The 15206-nt window shown below is 43.7% G+C and overlaps 2 protein-coding genes across 2 annotated transcripts; both read left to right on the top strand.

The window, feature by feature from the left end:
* The first annotated feature begins 1029 nt into the window (after positions 1–1029).
* On the top strand, positions 1030–2452 carry rnf7 (ring finger protein 7). The gene is made up of 3 exons (XM_076146033.1): positions 1030–1286; positions 1407–1454; positions 1995–2452. The coding sequence occupies exons 1-3, from the start codon at positions 1121–1123 to the stop codon at positions 2111–2113; spliced, it is 333 nt and encodes a 110-aa protein (XP_076002148.1). The 5' UTR covers positions 1030–1120; the 3' UTR covers positions 2114–2452.
* Positions 2453–3599: 1147 nt separating this feature from the next.
* On the top strand, positions 3600–6025 carry LOC142995349 (rhodopsin kinase grk7-b-like). The gene is made up of 4 exons (XM_076146357.1): positions 3600–4199; positions 4334–4771; positions 5030–5301; positions 5544–6025. Exons 1-4 carry the CDS (start codon positions 3600–3602, stop codon positions 5866–5868), a joined length of 1635 nt encoding a protein of 544 aa, XP_076002472.1. The 3' UTR covers positions 5869–6025.
* Positions 6026–15206: the final 9181 nt, after the last annotated feature.

Below are 15206 nucleotides of genomic sequence, written 5' to 3'. Positions count from 1 at the left end.
TTGCCCCATCATGGTCAAAGATTACAACTTCTATCTGTTATTTAAAAGGGAATTTGTCCTATTTTCATATTCTTACATATTTAATAATAAATAGTCCTCATCGGGATCTTTAAAGATCTGAAGGTGCACTGGCTTTGCACTGACTGGAAACATTGTTTTGTTTCGTGTGCCAAACTGAAGAGGAACGATTCAGTTGCTTTACATATTCAAATTAGCAACATAAATCAAGGTGGCAGCAAACTGAATGCAAGGAATTATTGCAAGAAGAACAAGAATATTTTATAGGTATAGATTTTACAACAAAGGTTTTTTGACACAAATACTTTTCTTCTCTGGCCAGTTGATGTGTCAACACAGTTCTGAAAGTATCAGCACTAAAATGGATGACCTTTTAAAGACACGACAGGATTAAATCCCACAGCTTTAATATCACATTTCCTGCTCAGTGTAAAGTCAGTGGGCGCAGTCTTAAATTCACATCAGCAACTCATCCTTCTAAATACAGTATCTCCATCCAGTTTGAGTACAATGTCTGTTCTTTTATTTAAACATGAACTATTTTATTACCTATACATGTTTTTTTAATCTGTCCATTTGAAATAATTGACAATAAATTTAAGAAAATGTTGCCAACATCTAACTTCTTTGAGGACCTTCTGTCAGATAGGTCACACGCTCACATTTAACCCTTTTATCCCTGTGAAATGAAAGAAAGGAATTCCGAGTTGCACTGAACAATGTTGAAGGTTGTGCTGCAGGTGAATAAATTACATTTGAAAAACGTATTGCCTAAATCACAGTTTAAATTAAGTTTTAAAGGCAATCATCAAGTATGTTGCACAATGGACTACAACATCTCGTCCAGTGATGCTTGTCAAACCAAACATATCCAATTCTTGAAACATTTAACGGTGATTAAAACATTGATCGATCTATCTAGCGATCTATCTATCGATCCATGGAGAAACAGTGCCATCTAGTGCCACAGTAGGGTAACAGCAGAGTGTTCCGCTAAGTAGCTAACATTGTGGCTCCGCTAGCTGCGCTTGACAGTTCCGTCCATTTTGTGTAGCTTAGCTACAGGCTAGCGTTGCGTTAGCTTGTTCGGTGTACCGCAGCGATGGATGAGGGTGACGAGTCCAGCATAGTCCTCTCTCACAACACTTCATCGAGCTCTAAGTCAAGCGGGGACAAGATGTTTTCCCTCAAGAAGTGGAACGCTGTAGCCATGTGGAGCTGGGACGTTGAATGCGATACTTGTGCCATTTGTCGGGTGCAAGTGATGGGTAAGTCCGGGGTTAGCTTCACGAGCTAGCCGAGGTCGAGGCTAACGTCACTAATGTGCCTAATATGGACATTAAATCATGGCGCACTGTGATTTTTAACTCATTCTCTCTTATTTTCAGACGCGTGTCTCCGCTGCCAGGCCGAAAATAAACAAGAAGACTGTGTCGGTAAGAGCGCGTCAGGGGTAAACACGTCTAAACCGGCAACCGGCGCAGTTTAAGGAAGCTAACGGGGGTTTAGCAGTGCTGTCACAGCCCCTTAAATCACAAAACGATGCTTCATTCTTAAACCTTTACTCTTTTATTTCACTTATAGACTCTAATTTTAATGTACCTAAGGTGAATTCAATGATGTCATTGCCATATAAACCAAAATCAAATGAGAGAAAGGTAGTGTAATGTGTAAATGTTGAATTACACAAGGAAAGGAACAAATTAACAAACTAACTACTCGCAATCATCACAAGACTATTTAAAATTTAAGTTTGATCATGTGAATGTAAGACAGTCACATGCTCTCCACATTCACTGCACTTGACTGCACACTACAGCACATTCTTTATGCAAAGGGACACAACTGAAATTAAACACTAAATAATACTACGCACTAAATACTGATATAGAAAGGTATCAGTAGCATGTAGCATACAAAGCATGCATCAGAAAGTGTTTCCTCCTTGTCTCATTCATTCTCTCTCTGTCCTGCAGTTGTATGGGGAGAGTGCAATCACTCCTTCCATAACTGCTGCATGTCCCTGTGGGTGAAACAGAACAACCGCTGCCCCCTGTGCCAGCAGGACTGGGTCGTTCAGAGGATCGGAAAATAAGTTGCACTTTCTCCCACTGCCGGTATGCGGAACGTGGTGACAAACTTGACAGCGATCACTGCAATGCACTGTACAGAACCGTTGCTGTCTCCTACTACACGTGATCGCATGCCCCAGACCCTCTGCTGACTTGGGAGAATCATGGACAACATTGAAGCAGTTGGGACTGAATAGCTCTCGGTTGGTTGTCCTGGAGAGGATGGACAGGGATGAAGAAGATGCTGAACCATGTTGTAGTGCTGGTCACATCTTAGCTTTACATAGTTGTTTGTGGTTATGTTCAGCACATTTGAATATGTGACCGTCTTTTTAACAATAAAGAATCATGTGTAACTATCACTAGTTTTCCATGACTTGCTTTTGAATCAGATCAGATTGTAAATCCCCACAGAAATGCATTTATTTTATTAGTTCTATGGCAAATAATTTAGATTCAAGGAAGAGATTTGGACTTAAAGTAATGTGAGTTCCATTCTGCCATGTAAGCAGTAGAGGGCTTGAAGCCATTCACTTGGGCTGAATGAATTAATCTTCAGATAAAGTAGCTCTCAGAGGCTTTTGCTTGTGTTCCACTGATCCTGTTCTGTGATCCATTCTGTAGGACTTACCAAGTCTATTGTATTATAGACCTGGCAAGAGACAAAAGCTGTGTTGGTGACATTGTTTAAATGTAATTTCCCCAAAACACATTGTGTAAAATCCGTATCCATATCACTTTAAACAAACATCCTCATTTTCATGACAGTACAGCTTTTAATACAAACCTTTAACCTTAAAAACACCCTTTCAGTTTAACATAATCTATATTTGCTGTCTCTCATAATGATACTCCAAGCCTGTTAATTATGAAGATAAATTGTGAGGTAGAGATAGATTGAATCAAAATGAGCCTGACTGACAGTACAGTGTCTGAACATGCTGAGCCTGAGTGTGAGTGAGCAGCTTTTACTCTTCCTATGGCTCTGTAAGCTATTGTGAAAATTACATAATTAATCTTCTTAGTGCCACTAGTGCTTAACATGAAGTCCTTATTCCTTCTCCTGATGTTTGCTCTGCAGTGTGACTCTTTACTGTATGAACCACTATCAGAGCTCTAACACCAATCACGTCATCCTAACCCATATTCCACCAAAACGTATTGCCATGATTTGTAATGTCCTCTTGTCACAGAGGGAACAGAGGCTACAACACAGGCAATTACGTTGCATTACCTAAATATAGAAGACACTAAAGCCTCTTACGGTTCAAACCACATAAGTTGCTTTCCTTGTGAGTGCCGTCTACAAATAAGACACTTATGGTCAAACAAATCCCAGCAAAGTGAAGTCCTTGTAATTCCCAGAGAGGAGGGAGACAGTCAGGATACACATGCTGGAGGTGCACGTTTAGGCCTGGAAGCTGAACTGGAATCTTGTGTTTTAGTTATTCAAGTCTAGCTGCCGACATACACGGCTCAGTATATATGGACAACATGGGATAAGTCAACATGGGTGACCTGGTGGGACTGGACAACCTGGTGGCCAACACAGCCTACCTGAAAGCTCAGCAAATCGATCGCAATGAGCAGAGAAAAAAGGGACACACGGTGTCGCTGCCCAGACTACAGAGGTCATCAGCTCTCAGGACAGCAGTGGGAAGAGAGTACCAGTCACTTTGTGAATTACAGCCTATTGGAAAGAAACTGTTCCAGCAGTTTCTGCGTGCATCTATCCCTCCGTATGCGGCGGCTGCTGAATTCCTAGTTGAGCTAAGTGCTTGGAGCCTTACTGAAGCTGGAGCCAGAGAAGAGGCCGAGCAGAACATCCTTACAAAGTTCTGTCAAAGTGATTCCACCAGTTTTCTCTCCTACCTTACCGGAGAGGCAGCTGAGAGATGCAAGGCCGTATCGCATGAAGACTTTGAAGAGGTGATGATGGGCTCCATAAAAGAAGCCACAAGAGGCTTCCTGAGGGGAAAGCCTTTCTCTGACTACATGAACAGCCCCCTGTTTGATAGGTTCTTGCAGTGGAAGGAGTACGAGAAGCAGACGATCACTGACAAATACTTCTACGAGTTCAGAACATTGGGGAAAGGCGGCTTTGGTGAGGTATGTGTCATAAATCTCAACAAATATCCAAATCCTATTCCTAGCAAACACCTTGATAAACCCACAACTGCCTACATTTACGTTATTTACATGATTTCAAATGGTTATAGATTGCCCTGTTTTGATGTGTGCAGGTCTGTGCAGTGCAGGTAAAACACACAGGCCAGATGTACGCCTGCAAGAAGCTGAATAAGATACGCCTGAAGAAGAAATGTGGCGAGAAGTTGGCTCTTCTAGAAAAACAGATCCTTGAGAAGGTGAACAGCCTCTTCGTTGTGAACTTGGCCTATGCCTATGAGAACAAGAACCACCTATGTTTGGTCATGACCCTCATGAACGGAGGAGACCTGAGGTTTCACATCTATCATCTCGGGGAGAGGGGGATCCGTATGGACCGCCTCGTCTACTACGCAGCCCAGATAACCACCGGCATCCTTCACCTGCACTCAATGGACATTGTGTACCGGGACATGAAGCCCGAGAACGTGCTGCTGGATGGACAGGGCCAGTGTCGACTCTCAGACCTCGGATTGGCTGTGGAGTTGCCTCAAGGGACATCATCCGATCAGAAGGTAAGTGTGTAGTGTAACAGGACAAAACTGGACTAAACTATAACGATTCTTTCTAAGTAACAACATTGTACGGGCCCAAGGAGCTTACCAGGAATAGATGTGGCTCAGTCCTGTATTGACTGAAAACACAAGACAGCTTCAGGCTGTGTGACCCAGATTACACTCATTAGAAGGTGACCGACCTCCTCCCCCTTAGTTGGGTTTTGCACTGGATTCATTCATTCTTCTTCGTCTTCTCCTCCTCTGTGTTGTTGTTAGGCCGGTACGATTGGTTACATGGCTCCGGAGATTCTGAGGCAGGAATGTTACCGCACCTCTGTGGACTGGTGGGCTCTGGGCTGCAGCATCTACGAAATGGTGGCTGCCCGTTTGCCTTTTAAAGCATTTAAAGAGAAGGTACATGACAATGAGGTGACCCGCCGCACCCTGGATGAAGACTACAAGTTTAGACATAAGAACTTTGACTCTCCCACAAAAGACATCATCAACCTCCTTTTGAAGAAGAGGATCGAGCTACGACTCGGGTGTCGGTGAGTCAGAAACACTCAGATCACACATAGTAGAACCAGAATTAGGTAATACATGTGGACAATAAGGTCCAAGCTGAAGCAACAAATGCCAGCACAAGGGGGCGCTGTACTCATGAGGAACAAAATCAAGACAATGGAAGTAGAACACCGTAGCCATTTTTTTCAATTTAAGCACTATGAGGTCATGATATTGCCAGATTTGTCCGTAGGTGTCATCTATTGTTTCTCCTTTTTCATATTAGTGATGATGATCCACGAAAACACAGATTTTTCAAGGGTATCAATTTCCATCGCCTGGAGGCAGGACTGGTGGAGGCCCCCTGGGTGCCAAAGTCCAATGTGGTCTACCTCAAAGACACGGGCAAGTTCCGGGACACCTCTGAGGTCCAGCATGTTGAGTTTAGTAGCAGGGATCAGAGGTTCTTCAACGAGTTCAACACAGGTGCCGTCTCCATCCAATGGCAGAAGGAGATGGTTGACAGCGGCGTGTTCGATGAGCTGAACGATGGAATGACTGATCACAACCGCGTGCTTGTGTGGAAATCCAGGACATGCATCATTTCGTAAGCATTTCACTGACAAAACAGGCAGATCTTGGTTACAATCAAGTTTCTGAATACTTCTAAAGTACTATTTCAGGCTTGTTTTACAATTGCTTGTATTTTGCCTCACACCCATGTATTTCCTTACTTAAGAATAATGACTTGTGATTACTAACATCACACCAAAGCCCTCTGAAGGAAAGTTGTGCTGCCACGGCCAAAAGTAATGGGACAGCGTAAAATAAAACCACAATTTTGCACTTTTTTAAAATGATGTTGGCTGGAAACACATGCTGACATTGTTCTGCTTTGTACTTTGTCCTGTGCTCCCGGTGAGACAGCAGACCTCGGTGCATTCATAGTTTCCATTACATCACTCTGCCAATTTGGCAGGCTTAAGTGTTTACATGTGTTGGTAAACAAGCTACATCACTAGTCAGTAAAATGCAGCCGAGGTATGATCAGTATTTTGGAGTTATATGTGCCGCTCTGATGGGAAAGCCTGAACTGTCACTTAAATGCCACGGATGCCTTCGCTCATGTGACTGGAGCATCTAACGCCACCACGGCCCACTGACGCCGACTCTCTCAGTGGCAGCCGCTCACCACCAAGTGCCGCCAGAGACGCATTAAGGGCTTTCAAATCCCCACAGTAGTGTTCACTCACAGCAGCATTTACAAGCGCTGGATGAGCTGTGTAACTTTAACAAGGGGATGCTGGGAGACAAACTGTCGTCTCTACTTACAATTTCCACTAAAACTAAATGGCAACATTGAATTTTGCCATTAAAAAGCAGTGCCAACAACCCCCCCTTACCCCCTCTTAGCCCCCTTAAACCCACCCCCGCAATATTGTACATCCACTCACTGTGTTTACGAGCAATTCAGATTCTAACTAGATGATGTTACCTACTCACAACATAGCAACAACTAATAAAAATGCCTCCATTAGCTGTCACAGATGGTTCTTATATACATATATGGACTGGAAGCATTTTTCCTAATCGAGGACAAAGCTTGACTTGCAGAACTCCCATGTGTGTTGCTATGTAAAGTTAACAAAGTAACAGTTTTGGGTTTGAGCCCCAATTGAGGAACATGTTGCCACAGACACTGTAGTAATTTAACCTGTGTACTTTCTTACTTTCCAGCCCTCCACAGTCTGGAAATAGGTTCAGGTTGTACTCGGGGCAGGCCGGAGCATTTTTGTGTTCTAAGCAGACTTCCACGTTTCCCCCTCCCCTGCCTTCCAGCCACAGAACCTTGTCACAACAAATCTAATCTTGTTTGTCTGTCACTGTAACAATGTCTCTCATGTATTTCAGTATGAATTTACTTTCAAATAAATTATTAATTTCTAAATTCACTGTTTTCATTCAACTAACTACCACGATCTCTCTCTCTCCCTCTCTCTGTCTGTCTCTCTCTAAAAAAGGAATGTCCACAATTGAATCTTCAGAGCAATAATCAACAACATTTAAAGCTTTATGCTGTTATTTTTATTATTCTCTCACACGTAGTGAAGCTCACTGAAATTTATCAGTGGTGAATCTCAGTAACAGAACAAACAACAACAAACATTTAGGTCCCTGTGTCTTTGAAACACCCTTGCTCCCTCATTAATTCATTCTGATAGTCTTCTTGTCAGTCAGTGTGTATCCCAAACCTCAGACACATCCAGCTAATGAGGGAGGTGTAAACATGTGTTGTGCTAATTCCAGTGAGGGGGCGACCTTACAGCGCTGAGAAGTGGTTCCGTTCACGCTCCGCTGTCATGAGATTAGAGGGTTGTTCAGATGGAAATCCAAGACGCAACCTGATCATCTCGGGCTGTAATGGCAGAGCGGGGAGTCCTCTGTGGACAAAGTGATGACAAGACAAACTCGGCAGAAGGTCTCCAGGAACATGTTTTTACCAGGCGCCTACAAGCCTCTGCCAGGGTCGAGTTCCCCTAAGGCCCATTTCTGCAAATGCTGCGCTGCAATCCTCTCTCTGCACATTGGAACATACAGTATATCCTCTCACGTACGTCTCCATGGATGCACACACACACGTATGCACGCATGCATCCTACTTGTGTTACCTCTGATCATGCAGGCGGGCACAAATGCACGCAAACCCTACGCACAGCTACATACACACTTTCACACATGCACGCTCACGCTTACACACACATGCAACACAATCTTATTACCTCCGTACAAGCAGACATGGGGTGTTAGAGATCAAAGCAGGCCAGGGTGTAATTTGGTATCTGCGTTTGTTACATGCCCATGCTGTGGATTAACATCAAAGGAGTGTGCCACACTTCAGCTCGGGCTTTGCATCCTCAGGATGGTGTTACACAAACCATATTCCTGCTTCTCTCCCTCCTTCTTTGGGTTTGACTGTGTGCTTGTATTTGTGAGTCTTTGTTTGTGTGTGTGTCTGTGTGTGTGTGTGTGAGTCCACATGACATATCTATGTATAGACACCTGTGTGTGAATGAGGGTGTGTCTGTGTGCATGTACGGGTAAGTGTGTGAGCATTTAGGGATAGGTGAGAAAGTGGTTAAACAGTCCGGACAGAGAGGCCATTGTCTGCTCGGGGGAAAGTGAGGGCCGGCCATGTGGGAGAGAGATTGAACGGGAGGAAAAGGGAATGTTGTTGCTCACTGTCTACCACTCGCAGCCAGTGTGTGTGTGAGTGTGTATGTGTGGTGTATTTTGGTTTACATTAAGTTTTCAAAGGTTGAGATCCTTTTCCCTGCAGTATGGAGTCACGGATCAGCATGAACACACAACCAGTATCAAGAAACTGAAACAAAATCACAATGTGAAGCTTGGGTGAGCTGGGCTGTCAGTGTGACCCCTCCACCGCTCAGGAAGTCTTTAGTTTTTGGTTAACATTCAATTTTCTAAGCTTCATTGCTTGAATTCTTAACATTTCCACAAATAACTGAATTCCAGCATGGCGTTCCAACAGAAACAGAGCGTGTGTGTATGACTTTCTTCCCCGCTGAGGCCCAATGGGCAGTTTCCATGGCTTCCAGACCTCAGACCCCTTCCTCTGCCAGGGGCTGGACAACGTCATGGACAGAGGCTGATCAGACACACACACACACACACACACACACACACACACACACACACACACACACAGACACACACACACACACACACTCTGCAATAACACACGCTGACTGACAGTCCCGTCCTCTTTGCCCCAATTCTACATCCACCTTATATACATGCAAGAGTTACCCCACACAGAAAGCACCAGGGTCAGAATGGGATTTGATCCTTGGACTTTCTTGTGCAGAAACAGGCCTAAATCGAACCTTTTTGCACCCTCCACAATCAGCCACATGAGCCACATTACTGTGGTCACCTGTCACCTGGAGTTAAATCCTCTACCAGCAAGAGCAAATCCAAAGGAAACAGCTTAGACTGCAGAAAGTTACAGCCAGGTGAAACCTGAGTTTGTCCTCAGCGTAAAGCTTTCTGATGTTTCCCTCTGCTGCAGGGTAACCCTAACCCCTAACCTGAAGATCAGAACATCAAGCCAAGGCAGAGGGATATAATGATACAGAATCCTGCATTAGAGAAACACTTTGAGACCCCTCTTACTGAGCTGTGAGAAACAGTTGTGTTAAATGCGTTAATGCGTGTCAGTGCCACCTGCTGCTTCAGGGGTCACTGGACAAACAGATTCTTTTTTTTTGCCGGTTTTTGCGTGTGCCGGCTCATTACGATGGCACAAATTCAGTTTTGTGCGCTGGATGACAGTGATTCCACAGAGTTGGACGAGTGCAACACAAAAACAGAAATATAAGCTGCAAGGTTGTATTGGTTTCTAAGAGTGTATCCAGTTTGATTTAATTAGCTGGTACTTATTGCATTCTTTGTCCGTGGTGTAATATGACTGACAGTTGGCGCGCCAGGCACTTTGGACCGACTCCAAGTCTATCTCTGTTGCGTGAGTGTGTGTGTGACTGTGTGTGTCTGAGTGTGTGTGTGTGAGAGAGAAAGAAATCAGGTTGTATGAATTGCATGGTTGTTTCAGACTAAAGATGGACAAGTCATTTGCAATTGGTTGGTTTGAATCATATTTTGCCAACATTTGCGGTTTACCAAAATCATAGATCCACGTATTGTTCATGTTCACAATGCCTAAAACTGCCCCTAGAGGCTATAACGGTTATTACACCCCACAATTTGGAAGTTCTGAATGAACAACTTACTTATAATACTGTTTGTCTTTGAGCTTTGCAAGTAGTGGGGATAAAATGTTTGACCTGGGAGAGATGCTAGAGGAGTGTGTTGACTCCCTCAGCTCCCTTGTTTACATGAAGAGTTATCGTGTGAGCAGAAGTGACATTATGGCCTCAGTTTGGTGGTTGCCAGAATCATGTGGAATTATCTTCTCCGGACCATAAGACATTCATACCATGTTTCATGACAATCTGGCCACTGGCTGAGAGATCAGGACCAAAGTGCCGGACTGGCAGATGGAGGAACGGGTGGACGGAGAGACGGACAGATGGACAGACGGACCAAACAGCCGTCCAATTACTACATGTCAAACCTGAGTGTGAGAAGGACCAGCGGGTTAACAGGAATTTATATAACCCTATCTCTGATTTTATGGATTTATAAAGGCATACTGTAATATCATATGATACCCTACAAAACAGGCTTAATATATATATATATATATATACATACATATCTACATATATAAGACACTACAGAGAACACACCTTTTCCCCTCTTGCCTGAGATAGCGGACATAGTTACTGATGGTGGAGTGGCAGCTGAGCCGCAAAGAAAAACTTTCAATTTCCATACAGTATTGCTCTTCATTCAGTCTCTCATCTTTGATCGTAAGTGCGACTGAGCGGTGAGCAAAAGAAGATTAAAGGGGAACTCAGCATCAAACAGCTGCTCCTTCATATTAAAAGTAGACCCGTAGATTCGCACTCAGAGGGCACCTTGGAGCGGCCCAAGGAAATGCTGCTGGGATTACGGTCACACAGCTGGTGTGGACGCTTGTGGGAGGGGGGGTGATCCGGGAGAAGCTGAGGAAGATGCTGGAGAGAGGAAGGAGGACCTGAAGAGCTCCTTAACCACTCAGCAGAAAATCAATGGATGTGTTTATTTCACTCAGAATATATTTCCTGCTTTATATATGTCACCACATGGTTCAGTCCAAGTATTGTAACATTATGTCTTGCCAGAACTCTGACTAAATACACTATAAATGTGAGCCTGATAAGCTCAAACATCAGCACGGTTGTGAGAGAGTAAGATTTAGATCGCATGCGTTGCCAGATAAGAAGTAGACTCTTTAAAAAGCCGTCTCTGGAGTTGTGGCTGGACGCTTGTGTCCTCAGGGGCACTACATCTCCTTTTGACAGACAGGCTAATTTAGGGAGTCCTACTTTAAGCTCTTTCTTGTCGCAGGCCATCTATTGGTATTTAAAAATCCAACTAGGCTCGGGTTGCCAGTTCAGTAACAGTGTCGGTAACATCTGTCAGCGGTAACATGCCTCACATCTAAAAACTCCACCCTGTAACCTTATCACCATTATTTTTGTCACCGTTGAATGATGTTTTACACTCACATTTGCTGGTGGCAGAACGTTCTAGGGCTTCACCTTGGGACCATCATGTGGATTTGTGTTGTGTGGGTTTACTTTATACAAAAACACACGCATCCACACAGGCATCAATATGCTCCCATATTTACCTGTACACACACACAGCCCCCAGATGTTTCTTGACATGGTCACTGTGACTCTCTCCAATATTGTGTTTATCCTTGCATGGGTAGTTAACTGTGCTGCACTTTCCACTGGACCTTCTTTTCCACTCCCTTAATAACTCTCCCTAACCACACGCATGGAAATATTCTCCAGTGCAGCTGAAATAGAAGCAGTTGTTCTTTTTTATCATTGGTGAAAACGATCATTATTTCATTGGTAGACACACACACACACACACACACACACATGGAGAAGATCCCACTGCTGCCAACACATCAACTCTCTCTAGTTAAGCCTCATTGAATCAACATATACTATTGTTCTTTTAATGCATGACTAAGTTATGAGTGGTGGTGAAAAGTAATCAATTGCATAAACTCAAGTCTCCACTTAAGTATCTTTGGTAGGAATATGTGTGTTTGTGCTATTTGTTGCAGTCGTTTGTGTGTTTATTGATCAGTTAAGTTAGTTTGGTGGTCACATGGGTCTGATGACGTGTTGATCGGAAAGCACCTGTTCAGCATAGTGTTCAAGGGGGAGGAGCCTGTATGTTTTTTGTTTTCATGCTTGATAATCACACTTTAGGGATCATGGAAGAACAAAAATCCATATGTCAGCCTCTTCAGTGGCTAAAAGGAGCCCTCTTAAATTGTGTTATTGTCATTTGTTTGCATTATATTTCGGTTGCAAAATCCCAACAAAGGTGCTTTCATAGCGGTCAAATAAAACACTTATGACACAGCTTATGTTACCAAGCAGCCCAGTCTCATTTGTGTGCTGGCCGCTGCTGCAGAGTGAAACCAGAACGCTGCCAGATCCCCAGGTGAGGAACTTCCAAGACAAGTACATTTTGTTGTTTTGTTGAAGTTTTCCAAGTCCTGGGATGGTGCACGAAGCGGATAAGTGTCGGAAAAAATGCCAGAAGATGGAGTAACTATCCGTGTATGTGTGTGTGTGTGTAGCCCTAACAATACCCCTCTGTGAGCTTCTTCCTTTCATTTCAACAAAGAAATACAAAATAATTGTGTTTACAATAAATGTTTACAGCATGCAAAATCTGGAAATAATATAGCAAAAAGTAGCCACAGAAGGGAATTACCTGCCTTATCCAGTTCTCAAAAATACAGTAAATATTAATGTGAAGATTAAGTGTTCAGGTTACATACTGTAAGAAGTCACTACTCGACCTTCACTTCAATAATCCAGACATCCCTGCCTTGTTTTTGCTCAGCAGGGTGAAAGGTGATTGCTGCATGTTTGTGTGATTTTTTACGAATTCCTTTATTTTCATTCACTCCACAATTGGAGCTTTAATAGCATTTTGACATTCTGATAGGGAAATAGTTTATGGTTGAACACATTATACTTTCTCTTTGTTTAGAATGTGCATTACTGTTACATGTAATCAAATAGTTCCTGGTAAGTCATATTACTTTTTTGGAAGTAAAGGACTTAAGGTACTTGTTCCACTACTGCACAGTGCTGATGGGAAGCGATTGTTTCTTGTCCTTATCCTGCAGTCACCTCTGTGCTCCTAGGTGAGGGCTCTCCAAACAGCTGCTCTGGGTCACATGCTTTGTCATATTGTTAACTCATATAACAAGCCCACACACTCTTGTAAACATGAAAGACTATATATATATATTTTGTCATTGCTTGTCCCTTGACTTGTTCCTTTACAACAAGCTGCTGCGGGGGAGACATGGAGCGTTTCTTGGTTGATCTGCAAATACTATCTCTCACATACGCACGAAAGCACACGCTCTCAACCACACACACTCACGCACACACACGTATATGCAAGGCCAAGGCCCTGGCATGTCTGAAAAGAACCCTTTGATGGTGCGGCCCTCACTCCTCATTTGCCGTTTGAGTTGGCATTGGCAGAGTTCTCCCGTGGTCCCCTGGCCCCCCCCCCCCCCCCACACACACACACACACACACACACACACACACACACACACACACACACACACACACACACACACACACACACACACACACACACACACACACACACACACACACACACACACACACACACACACACACACACACACACACACACACAGCTCTGAAAGCTTCATGGAGCCTGCAGGGAGTCAAACTGCTCTCACCTGTTGTCTCTGGCAGCCTGAGAGGAGACGATTAGCGCCCAGCACTGACAATATGCTCTTTGTTCCCCTCTTTCTCTCACTCTCCTTCTCTGCCATCTCATGCTTGCAGTCTGTCGCCTCTGCCACTGCTCATTTCTCCCTCGCTTTGGCCTTCTGTCTCACTCTGTTTCTACCTTTCAGCCTCTCTGTCACTCTTTGTCTATATGTCTGTATCAATCTAGCTTGCTATTTCTGTCCCCCTCTGTCTCTCTCTCTGCTTCTATCCCTCTCTAATGCCCTTGTGGCCATGAGAGCAGTGTGTGGAAAACAGTTGAGCACTTTATCACAGATCATCGTGGTAATCCCTTGCAAATACACTTCATGATGGGGCCGCACACATGTGCGACAGGGGGTCTCATCGCTGGACCAATCACAGTGGCCAAGCTAGATTTAACTCATTTTGATTTGCACTGATATCACCATCTAGAGGTCAAATGTTTTAAACATTAGTATCCGCATAGATTATGAGTCAAGTTCCAAGGAAATCTCCAGTTCATGGCATGTGTTCCAGTCAGAATGCATTAGCATGTATTAGTGGGGCCTGGTCATGCCTGCTGGCATGCGTGGGTAAGAGTGTAACAGAGCAGTATGTGTCCCACACACACAGCGGCTGCAAACAGTCTGCTTGTGACATTTCCACTGGCTGGGTCAAAGATGCCACAGCTGTATAAAGTGGCCTTTATGACCGGAGGGGAAGACCTCTGTGACATCTGGGTAAGCTGAGCTCGCGTTCCTCCGTACATAGAAAACATAGCGGACGCCTTTTAGGGGTTGGGCGAGGAAAGGAGTGTCTGTCAGCTCAGTATCACTGCACTTAGAAATGATAATCATCCTTAAGAAGCTCTTTGGTTACATTGTTGTTATTAGTAAGTGATGTTAAAGGACAGTAACATGGAATAAAATCCTCCCTAAAGCACTTCAACCCGAATTAACTAATATCTTTCATCACAACATTGAAACCAAAGGCTCTGTGAAATGAACTGATAAGCTCACTCACTTCTCTCATCTGGCATTGCTGGCTAAATGTAATCAATATTACATATTATTACACAAGAGATTGTACTAGTTAACCACTGACAGTCAGCATTGCATATAATACATAATTTATGTTATAGGAGACCCACAGCAATACATTCTGGAACCTTAACTCGTGAAATGATAGTCGTTTCTAGCAGCTGTGTTGAGAGTGCAGCTCAACTCCTGTGCTGTTTACCAGTCCAGCATGTTCATCTTTACTGAGAGAACTCCACTGGGGACGTAGCAGCTGCCATGCCCATGGGTAAGGACACAAAATACGTCCCTCTCCTATTCCCGCCAATTGTCCACTGTTGCAGCTTAACTCAGAGTCTGGACTATGGTCATTAATCAAGGAACCTGGAAGTCCCCTTAATCATCCATCAAGTATTATTATTATTATTATTATTATTATTATTATTCTACAGCAATCATTGATACATTAGA

This window comes from Genypterus blacodes, unplaced genomic scaffold (genome assembly GCF_046128005.1).
Source record: "Genypterus blacodes isolate CSIRO-AG114 ecotype Tasmania unplaced genomic scaffold, CSIRO-AGI_Gbla_v1 ptg000032l_1, whole genome shotgun sequence".
NCBI lineage: Eukaryota > Metazoa > Chordata > Actinopteri > Ophidiiformes > Ophidiidae > Genypterus > Genypterus blacodes.
The sequence above is the reverse complement of the archived record's forward strand: the minus strand, read 5'-3'. Positions and strand labels throughout refer to the sequence as shown.